An 11,316-nucleotide genomic window follows, 5' to 3' on the forward strand; every position below is an offset into this window, starting at 1 on the left:
GGGGCTGGAGAGATGGCTCAGCAGTTAAGAACACTGGTTGTTCTTGCAGAAGACCCAGGTTCAAATCCCAGCACCCACATGGCAACTAACAACCCTCGGTAACTCCAGTCCCAGGGGATCTGACAGCCTCTTCTGACCTCTTCAGGCATTGCACAAAACGGGTGCACTTACTTACCTACATGCGGGCAATACATGCATACACATAAAATAAAAAATAATGAAAAATTTAAAAAAAAGATGACATACATACTTGTACACCCAGGAGGGCCAAATGAACTTGTGTTATTATAAGCCAGTATTTTTACCTTTGCCGTTTTTCTCAAGGATGAGATGTGTTCATTTTTATTTTCTAACAAAAGCCAGTAGGAACACATGCAGGGAGACAAATTACAGCAAAGTGGCTTTATACTGGAAAGATGTGTTTCTTTTCAGTGACTTCTGTTTCTTTAGCACATTCTAAGGTGTTGAGGGGGAGACTAAATGTCAGCAGGCTCGGAGTGGTGCAAGTTCTCCAGACTGCCTTCTAGACCCAGCCTGCTGTGACAGTTACTACAGTCCTCAGTTCCTATTTGCCAGCTGTGGTCCAGAATGCGTGGGCAACAGTAAAGTAAAAGGCTTTGAGCTCCTCTGCTTTCTAAAAGCTGACCAAAGATGGACAGTCTCAAGAACCTGTGGACTACCTGCGTTGAACATCTGTACAGTGCTCTGAGCAGGCCCAGTGGTCAGCCTGGGAGAACACAGTCAACAAAACAAAATTGCCAGTACTTCTCCCCTAAAATACTCCAAAGCCATGCTGCCTGTCACCTGGGTCACGGAACGTGCTTGTCCATTTGATTCTTCTTGAGTTTTGCTAGAGAGCTGAAACAGCAGAGGGGAAGGGGACTGGCTCCATGGCTTCTCTTGGGCATGCAGTAACTCACTGAAATAAGGAGCTAAAGGGCTCCCAAGGAATCCAGTCACTGGAACCACCTGTGCCTGAGAGATGTGATACACTCCCAGTATCTTCAACTCCAAACCTATTCTTTGTGGTTTCACAAGCAATGTTTTAGATTGAGTCCCATACTCCAGGTCACCCAGCCCTTCCTCCTGCCACACAGTGCTAATACCTACATTTGCCCTCACCTCCCTGGCTCCATCTTGCCCCAGTCCCCGGAGGATTTGTGAGAACAGCATGGCTAAAACAGTATGATATATTCAAGGGCCCCAAGCTCTAAGAACCTCAGCAACCCTCCCCAGGCAAGAGTCCTCTATTCAGTTTCCAGCAGTGCTGGTGTTTTCCTCAGCAGTTCTGTCCTGCAGGGGAGGGAAGGAGTAAAGAGAATATTACTACATTTAAATTTTTTAAAAAGTGTTTTCCTGACAGTGTGGTGGCACACGCCTTTAATCTCAGCACTTGGGAGGTAGAGGAAGGCGGATCTCTGAGTTCAAGGCCAGCCTGGTCTACAGAGAGTTCCAGGACAGTTGGGGCTACAGGGAGACCCTGTCTCAAAAAGACCTGTCTTAAAAAAAGACCGCCTCCAAAAAATGTTTTCCCCTAAAGATTTTTTATTTTTATTTTTTTGGTCTTTTTGAGACAGAGTCTCCCTGTAGCCCCAACTATCCTGGAACTCTCTCTGTAGACCAGGCTGGCCTTGAACTCACAGAGATCCGCCTGCCTCTGCCTCCCAAGTGCTGGGATTAAAGGCATGCGCCACCACACCTGGCTTCATTTTTTATTATTTTTGTTTTTGTTTTTTGAGACAGGGTCTCCCTGTAGCCCCAGCTGGCCTGGAACTTGCTATGTAGACCAGACTGGCCTTGAACTCATAGAGATCTGCCTGCCTCTGCCTTCCAAGTGCTGGAACTAAAGGTGTGCCCCACCGTGCCTGGCTCATTTTTTATTTTTAATTATGTGGATGTATGTTTGCATGTATGCATGTGTATGTGGGTTTGTACACATTCGAGTGCAGGTACCAGAGGAGATCACTGGATTCTCGGGAGTTGGAGTTACAGGTGGTGGTAAGCCACCTGATGTGGGTGCCAGGAACTGAACTTGGGTCCTTTGGAAGAGCAGCACCTTTAAATGTGGAACCAACTCTCAAGCTCCTTAAACTTTCATTGTTGTCGTTTTGTTAAACATAGGGTCTCTCTGTGTAGCCTTGGCCAACCTGGAACTTACTATGTAGACTAGCATGGCCTCAAACTCACAGAGATCAGCTTGCCTCTATCTCCTGAGTGCTGGGATTAAAGGTGTGTGTCACCTCCCCAGGCCTTTTTGTTCGTTTTGAGATAGGGTCTTACTCTGTAGTCCTGGCTGGCCTTAAATTCAGAGATCAGCCTACCTCTGCTTCCCAAGTATTGGGGTTAAAAGGCATGTGCTACCACATCCGGTCTTATATGTAAATTTTTTAAAATTTATTTTTGTATGAGTATTTTGCCTGCACATAAGGGCACACGTGTGTGTAATGCCTGTGTTGACAAGAAGCTGTCTGATCCCCTGGAACTGGAATTAAGGACAGCTGTTACTGCCATGTGGGTGCTGGGAGCCAGGCCCTCTGCAAGAGCAGCCAGTTCTCTAAACTGCTGAGATATCTTTCTAGCCCCTTAAATTTTTTTGCCTTCATGTATGTAAGTGCACCACATGCATGCAAACCTGTGGAGGCCAGAAGAGGGCTTCAGAGCCCCTGGAACTGGAGTTAAGGATGGTTCTTGGCCACCATGTGGGTGCTGGGAATCGAACCTGGGTCCTCTGCAAGAGCTGCCAGTAGTCTTAACCACTGAGCCACCTCTCCAGCCCCAAATGTAACTTTGTTTTTTTTGTTGTTGTTGTTGTTTTTGTCTTTTTGAGACAGGGTCTCCCTGTAGCCACAGCTGTCCTGGAACTCACTATGTAGACCAGGCTGGCCTTGAACTCACAGAGATCCACCTGCCTCTGCCTCCCAAGTGCTGGGACTACAGGCATGCGCCACCACACCCAGCTTTTTTGGTCTTTTTGAGACAGGGTTTCTCTGTAGCCCCAGATGGCCTGGAACTTACTATGTAGACCAGGCTGGCCTTCAGCTCACAGAGATCCACCTGCCTCTGCCTCCTGAGTGCTGGGATTAAAGGCATGTGCCACCACGCCTGGCTTCCAAATGTAACTTTTTAATGTAATCTGGTTCTATATTTAATAGGAATTTATTTTCCACTGACCAACAGACACAGTGGCTACATCATGACCTATAACCAGAGTTTGATTACCCCAAAACACCCTCCAGCTGGTCTAAGAGGTCACTTCTGCCAAAGAGTGAATGAAGCCTTTAGGAACTTCGCCAGCAAAAAAATGTTCCTTAGTACCAAATTGTATTTTCCTTGGGGCCTCATACCTACTAGGCTTAACCAGTGAGCCACAGCCCTAATGCTAGCAGACAATTTCAAAAACAGGTATCTACAGAGCCATGGAGATCATCCATTGGGTGTCACTCCCTATTTCCCTTACAAAAAGGAGAAAGATACAATCTGAAAACTGATGGAAATGGAGATTTCAGCAAGAATTGTGACTTTTGCTGTTTAATGAGGAATGGCAGAAACTAACAGAAATTCTTATCTCCCAGTAACCACATAATGGAGACAATGCCTACCTCCTGCCTCCTGTGCTGCCTTCTTGGCCAGCCTAACATGGTTCAGGTGTAGCAGGAGCTGGAGGCACCCTTCCACTGAAGACTTCTGTGTTCCCTCAGTGGTAGCTCCTGTCCCTGCTCAAGTGTTCTGCCTTTATCCGCAGCTGCCTTTTCCCTTCAAATAGCAGGATGCTTGCGGCCATGGCTGAATTCAGGCTGTCCACACCAGGCACAACGGGGATCAGAAGCCTCTTGCCCCCAGTGCTCTCAGCCAACTGCAGGGATTCCAGGCTCACACCATGTGTCTCCCCACCTATCACCACAGCTGCTGGTGCCTCTGTCCAGTCCAAATCATAACTCTGGACCTCAAGTTCAGGAAGCCAGTCTTTACTGGTTTTGGTGTCTAGGTCCTCCTCTTCTTCATACTTGTGAAACTTCAGGAATCGGCGATCACATGCCTGGTTGCGGTCACTAGCTTTATTAGATATCTGAGCCTGGGCATAGAGACCACAGTTGTCTGCCACATAGACCCGGGTGTCAGGCGGCAAGTAATTGGGCACTGTTTCCCATTCCAGATTGTTCACAATGGGTACCTGGAAATGTGCCCCCATCCCTGCCCGTAGCACTTTGGGCTCCCAGGCATCCACACAGCCTAGAAAATAAGGAGATGGTATAATTAAGACTTTATAAACCTTCCCAGACTAGGGAGGGAACTCTGGAGTAAATTCTACTAACTGATCAGGAGATAAAACAAAAATGTTTTCCATTAGAGTCTTGTCCAAAGCCTCCCAAGGGATGGCCCTGTCCAGAAGATCTGGAGGATTAACTGCCACTGGTGCTAAAAACCAATTTTGTTCATTTCACTGACCCTGTGTATACATCAGACACTGGGAATTTAAAACATCACCTCTCAACCTCCAAAAATTTGGGGTATACTGGGAGGTAGTATGGAAAAATGATCAGACAACTGCAATATCAGTGATAACCCTTGTACAAAGCAGGGATTTCAGGAAAAAAAAAAAAAAAAAAACAAACATCTAAGAATTGTGACACCATCTGATTCTTAAAGGACAAATGGATCTTGTTGGAGAAAGGCCCAGGCAGAGGACAAAGAGACAGGCAAGAAATGGATCTTGTTGGAGAAAGGCCCAGGCAGAGGACAAAGAGACAGGCAGCACAGTGAGCAAGCAGGTCAACTGATTGGCTGGTATGGTGGGAAAGAAGGTGGAGGCAGGCAGCGGTCAGCATAAAGGAGCTGAGTATGCTAAGCTGAGATGAGTGAGATTTTATCAGAAAATATTTCACAGAAAGATTTTAGCAAAACAGTGGCAGAATCTGATTTTTGTTTTAGGAAAGACCCATTTGACGTCAATGTCTGGATTAGAGCAGGGATTCCCTGCACTAAACAGGAGAAAACAGGTAGGAAGCTTGTGCAGCAATCCAGGAGAAAGCAGGTCAAGCAGGCGGTAGCGCTGACTGCCACACTCATACTTCCTCACACTGCAGTGAGAAGCTGGAGGAACCTACTCTGACACGAGTCACATCCAAGCCCAAGAGCTCCTCTCCTCTGGCTGCCCAGCGGCACTTGACCTCTCTCCCTGTGCCTACTCCCACCATGGGTGAACCGGGAGTGGGCATCTAACCATGAGTATCACATCCCTGCTATTCTCCTGGACCCAACAACACAGGTATTCTTGTGGTAAGTTAATAAAGTTAACTTGTTAAACTTAGAATAGTATCAGGTAGACCAGACTCTGTAAAGAAAAGGAGACACAGAGAACGTAATAGTGATCAGACATATCCTCACCAGTGGGCTGCCTGTGTACTTCAGGGAACCACAGATGGGAGTTGGGCTACAGGCCAAGATGAGGGAAAGGAATTAGATGGACCCCAGTTTGTGAGAACAGCTGACTACTCTCATTCCTTCACCTAGTGGAGAGTAAGGAAAAGATAAGACTTCCCTTCACCTCATGTCCTCAACACTACGCATTACACCGACTGCCCTATTCTTTCCCTACCTCCTTCACAGCAGTTAACAGTATCAATGTGAAAACTGTACTACTTGGGCTATGTGAACACATTTCCAAAGCCACAACTGCTGTCAGAGCATTCAACAATGGAATAAGCAGATACTGAAAATGGAACCTCAGCAAGTAGGTCTCATACTGCCAGAAAACTGTCCTCGAACAAGGTGTGTCCGGGAAGACTGGAAAGGAACAATTTAGGCAAGTCTCAGCAATGGCTGCCACTATTAGTTTATATTTAATGGTAGCTTGGGTGTTTCTGATGAGTGATATTCTCCCTCCTCGCTGCTCCTAGGGTATAATAGGCATTTTAGACATGTCCCAATGTTTGGCAAGTCTGTTTAGAACCAAGCCTATTAATCCCCTTCTGGTGAGAAAAGACAGCTATGTAATCAGGCTAATTTGTGTGTGGCTTGTATAACTATATTTCCCTGAGGCTAAGAGAAATGTATCAGGACACATAATCACTTTAGTGACAACCTTCCTTCCAAAGGATTCAGAACTCAAGGATTAGGAAGGTCTCATGCCCAACACCTTGGGAATTCAAGATAATTAAACATAGGATGTGAAACCAAGTGTTAAAGCTGGCATCTATACAATTAGCACATTTTAGGAAAAATCTCATTAAAAAATTAGATCTATTTCCTTCCCCTAATTGACTTAAAATTCTTAAATGACTTAGCAGATCTCAAAATAATTTCAAAAGATAATCAACATTTACTGAAGTATTTATTTGCATCATTTCAAGTATGAGGACGATTCTTAGTCCCATTCTATAGATAAGGGAATTGACATTTGGCATATTGCTTATGGACATACATATAACCCAGGGCAGATTGAAGAGTCAGACCCATGAGTGTCTGCCCAGAGCTCGCATAAACACAGACAATCAAGTCACCTGGCAAGAGGTGCTCTTACCAGGCTAGAAAAATGGCTCAGCAGTTAAGAGTGCATACATACTACTCTTGCAGAAGACCTGAGTTCAATTCCTAGCACTTACATCAGGCAGCTCAAAACTGCCTGTAACTCCAGCTCCAGGAGGTCCAGTGTCTCTGACCTCCGAGGGCACATGCCCTCATCTACACCCCCCGCCACATACACATAATGAAAAAGAAAAATAAATCTTAAAAAAAGAGAAGTGTTCTCACCTTTGGTGAGTAAGACTTTACTGCAGCCTGCTCCAGCTGCAGATCTCAGAATTGTCCCTAGGTTCCCAGGATCACGAAGATTGTCACAAATCAACACTAAGGGCAGTGAATGGTGAAGCTGAGTCTTTGGATATGTCATCTTAACATGATCAGGCTTGGCAAAAATCCCTGAAGAAACAACACAGGAGGTTCACTTGTCTGGTGTGGCATGGGATTAATTTGACTTTTTATCATTATGTATTGATAATTACATAGACAAAACAATACATTCTGAATGAAAAATTCCGAACAACATAAAATTCTACCAGTGCTAATCTCTACCCTGCTCCATCTGCCTCCCATCTGTCTCTTCTGAACTGTATGCATCTATCTAAATAGCATACTTACCACAACATTAAAAAAAAAAAAAAAACACTATGGATGTAGTGGTAGATGACTATAGTCCCAGCACTTGGGTGTAAGAAAAAAGAACTGAAATTTTGAGGACAGTTTGGGCTGCATAGCAAGTTAAAGGCCATTCTGGTCTACATAATAAGACTCTGTCATAAAACATAAAACACAGGAGCTGGAGAAATGGGTTAGTGGTTAAGAGCACTGGCTGCTCTTGCAGAGGACCTGGGTTCAGTTCCTAGCACCCACATGCAGCTAACAACTATCTGTAACTACAGTTCCAGGGGATCCGATGCCCCTTCTGACCTCTGGAGCCATTGCATGATACAGGCGCACTTATATACATGCAGACAATACACTAATACACATAAAAATAATAAAATATTTTTTAAAAAAACAAAAACGTAAAACAAGGGTTTGGGATGTGGCTCAGTAACAGGGCACTTGCTTGGCATGCACACGGCTTTAGACTTCATCTATAACACAGAAGCAACAACAACAAAAACAAGACCTGAAACCAGGTGTTAAAATTGGCATCTAAACAATTAATATAGGCAAACTAAAAACATTCTCATTCTATAACTGCTTATTTAACTCAATGATGTATCTTAAAATTTTTACGTCCATATATTTAGAGGTACCTTATTTTCTAATTGTGTGTTATTTTGTAATATCATGTATCAGAGTTTAGTGCTTTCCCTGTTGACAATTAAGTTACTTAAAAATTCCCTGTTTCAAAAAAAAACTACAATGAGGATCCACTGAGGACTCTCTCTGCAGATGTCTGAAAACTTCTCTAGGACGAACACTTGTAAGTGAAACGGCAAACAATGTGTATACACTGGATGCTAGCAAATGATGCTGAGCTGCCCTCCTCACAGGCTCTGCTACTTTATCCTTGTTAGAACTGATAAATATCTGCTCCCTAGCTCAAGACCTAGTGAGCAGAAGGAATATTTAGTTTCAATTTTTGCCAATTTAAAGGGAAAAATGGCATTTTGTTATTTTAATTTGGATTTTCTCTGATTATTAGGGAGGCGGGACATCTTTTCCCGTTAACTGCCCATTTCTATTAATCTCTTCATTCATGTTTCCTCTTTCCTGAACTGTCCTGTTGCTGTGACTTTCTCCATTTTCTCAATGGGTGGGTTTTTCTTTTAAATAATTTGTAGCTCAACCTAAATATTTAAACACCAGCCATGTTGCTCTCCTTCACAGTTTGTTTTAAAATTCAAAGTCTATTCCTGAGAAAGAGAATCTGAATTCAAAAACTTAAATTTGGGGATGGAGAGGTGGCTCAGCAGTTAAGAGCACTGACTGCTCTTTCAGAGGATCTAGCTAGGTTCAAATCCCAGCACTCACATGGTGGCTAACAACCATCCATAACTCAAGTTCCAGGGGACCCAACACCCTCTTCTGATCTCCGAGGGCACTGCATGACACAGGTGCATTTACATACGTGCAGGTAATACATTCATACATATAAAATAAAAATAATGAATAAAAATTTAAAAAAAACTTAAAATCATTCAAATAGTTACTCCAAAAAGCCCAACCCAGAAGCACTGCTTTGGCGTCACACTCTGGAAAGGCTGCACAATGGTGGGCCAGAGTGTTGTGAGGCCAGGGCATGGTCAGAAGCTCAGGTTTAGTGAGAGCACTATTTACCCAGTGACCACCCCCCTCCTCAAACTAACAACAGACACAAGTGGCCCCTAGTGGCCAGGCGTGGTGGCGCACGTTGAATTCTAGCACTCGGGAGGCAGAGGCAGGCAGATCTGTGAGTTCAAGTCCAGCCTGGTCTACATAGTGAGTTCCAGGCCAGCTGGGGCTACAGGAGACCCTGTCTCAAAAGACCAAAACCAAAACAAACAAACAAAAAAACAAGTGGCCCTGGTGAAAAATTCTCTCCTTCATTAATAATCTCTGCACTGGATCCTACAGCATGCAAAATTTTCAAAGGAGTATTTAGTGAGAAAGAAGAAAAACAGGAGGAAAAAAAAAGCTAATAGAATAAAAATAGACATAGGGTATATGAAAATTCTATGTTATAGATGAAGTAATTCTAATGGACCTCCCACATAGCCATATGTCTCTATTTGAACCCTACTGTATGGTAGAGCTGAGAGTAACAACTCACATTTTTTTATAGTCAGATACTGTTCTAAGCTTGTTTATAAATTAAAATTAAATAACTATCTCCTTTATAAGCATGCTCCATTGGGCTGTATAGTTTGGTTGGCTTTCTAAAAATTTTGCAAGCATCAAGAGAGGCTTGGTGGCACACACTTGTGATTCCAGTGCTCAGGAGGCAGAGGCAGGAGGATCACTGTAAGATTGAGGATAGCCTGAGCTAAAGGGTGAGATGCTGTCTCGAAAAATAAAAGAGAACAAAAGAAACAATGATCAACAAAAAACAAGAGCTGAAGATAGAGCTTAGCTGGTGGAGTGTTTGCATAGCATGCACAAAACCACCAGGAGTGGTGGTGCATGCCTGCAGTCTTATTACTGAGAAGGTAGAGGCAGGGGACTCAACATAATCCTTAGCCATATAGCAACTTCTAGGCCAACCTTGCTACTATGTGAGAACTTGTTTAATAGACACACACACACACCAACAATAAAACAAATTTGCAAGCATCTTGTATATAATTGCTTCAATTAACAAGTTACTGCCTAGCCAGGTGTGATGGTGCACGCCTTTGATCCCAGCACTAGGGAGGCAAGGAGGCAGGTGGAGCTCTGTGAGTTCAGCTGGTAGAGTGCACAAGGCCCTGGCTTCAATCCCCAGCATAGCATAAAACTGGTTATGGGTCTAGTGAAGTTGCTCAGCAGCTAAAGGTGCTTGCTGCCAAGAATGATAACCTGAGATTGATGCCTGGGGCTCACATGGTGGAAGGAGAACCAATTCACACAGGTTGTCCTCTAACCCACGCACATACAGGCACACAAAATAAATAAAATGCAACAAAACAAAAACAAAGCTCAACATGGTAGCACAGATGCCAATAACCCTAGCAGGAGGTGGAATCAGGAGGACCAGAGGTTCATGATCATCCTCTGGAGTTCGAAGTCAACCTGGGCTACAGAAGACCTTGTCAAATTGACTTCAGTTGCCACTGAAAATACCCTTAAAACGCATAGACTTGAGAACTATTTTTCCGGGCGGCTAAGATTAGCGAGTAACATCTGAACTTGGTATATATAAAAGTTGTTGCCTTAAGACAAGTATGAACAAGAAAGTCTAGGGCTCTACACTTCACTTGTATAAAGAAGAAATTCTAGGTACTGATACACTGTAAACCACTGACCCATTATTCCTTGTGGTGTTACTAGGTCGGACCAATCCTTGATATCCTCAAATTTCACCTTAATGAGGCTGACACCTTTCAGCTTATCGACTGGCAACTCCTTTACGTATTCCAGGCGGCTGAAAAAGAACACTTTGGGCACAGCTCCAGCCTTGAGGGCATCTGCAATCAGCCTGCGACCTTCCAGTAGGATCTTCCCTTGCTTTTCCCGAAATGGCCTGGACTTAACTATTGTCATTACACTGCTGTGGATGGAAACAAAATGAGGGATGGTTATCAACGTTCTTGTTGCTGGGCACATCTAGCTCTAACAGACACGAAGAGCTCCCAGAGACACAAATCCCAAAGAAGGCACCGATTCTGCATAGTACAAATTTAAAAAAAAAAACAAAACAAAAAAAAACAGTAAGAGCCAGTAGGTTGCACTGAAGAACTCCACTAGGAGAAAGTCAAGGTCCCACCGTGAGGCAGGAAAAGAACTGGGAATAGTTGATAAGCCTCAGGAACACATCACCTCAGCCTCCTGTCCCCCGGAGACGCCTTATCGTAGCGAAGCCCTGCCTCTTCCCAGGTGTGAGGTGTGTGGGATGGGGATGTCTCAAGTGGCTGTTTCTGTCGCTGCTCCTGGGACCTGGCCTCAGAGGCCGTCTTGCGGGGCTGCTGTTCAGGAGCGCGCTTCCGTTCCTCCACCTTTCCGGAGGGAAACACTACTCTCACCGGGCTCCGCCGCAGCGCCCGGACGCAACGCCTCACATCCAGGTGGCTCGCCCGGACCACCGGCAGCAACTGCCTCGCCGCAAACCATATGGGCCTCGCCGGCGCCGCCATCTTTGTTACCTCAGGCAACGCGCCGTCGAGGACTAGT

At 44.6% G+C, this 11,316-nt stretch overlaps 1 protein-coding gene across 3 annotated transcripts; it reads right to left on the reverse strand.

Moving 5' to 3' along the window:
* Positions 1-3,512: 3,512 nt before the first annotated feature.
* Positions 3,513-11,310, reverse strand: Mrm3 (mitochondrial rRNA methyltransferase 3). Of its 3 annotated transcripts, XM_008828749.2 has the most exons (4): positions 10,966-11,310; positions 10,452-10,696; positions 6,751-6,918; positions 3,513-4,230 (listed from the first exon to the last, which is right to left on the reverse strand). In XM_008828749.2, exons 1-4 carry the CDS (start codon positions 11,277-11,279, stop codon positions 3,695-3,697), a joined length of 1,263 nt encoding a protein of 420 aa, XP_008826971.1. In that variant the 5' UTR covers positions 11,280-11,310; the 3' UTR covers positions 3,513-3,694. The 3 variants fall into 3 exon arrangements, with proteins under 3 accessions (XP_008826971.1, XP_017652549.1, XP_017652548.1); XM_017797060.2 differs by lacking the exon at positions 10,452-10,696 and having other exon boundaries at positions 10,966-11,100; XM_017797059.2 differs by lacking the exon at positions 10,966-11,310 and having other exon boundaries at positions 10,510-10,645.
* Between the last annotated feature and the right edge of the window lie 6 nt (positions 11,311-11,316).

This window comes from Nannospalax galili, unplaced genomic scaffold, assembly GCF_000622305.1.
Source record: "Nannospalax galili isolate Female #2095 unplaced genomic scaffold, S.galili_v1.0 scaffold212, whole genome shotgun sequence".
In the NCBI taxonomy this organism is placed as follows: Eukaryota; Metazoa; Chordata; class Mammalia; order Rodentia; family Spalacidae; genus Nannospalax; species Nannospalax galili.

Bases quoted from the DNA above. Each gene is read 5' to 3' on its own strand.
- Mrm3 (XM_008828749.2), bottom strand. From the start codon at position 11,279: ATGGCGGCGCCGGCGAGGCCCATATGGTTTGCGGCGAGGCAGTTGCTG. The intron at 10,697-10,965 runs GTGATGTGTTCC...TTCCATCCACAG, and splicing joins CCGGGGGACAGGAGGCTGAG to CAGTGTAATGACAATAGTTA. The intron at 6,919-10,451 runs GTCAGTGGTTTA...TTGTTTCTTCAG, and splicing joins AACACCACAAGGAATAATGG to GGATTTTTGCCAAGCCTGAT.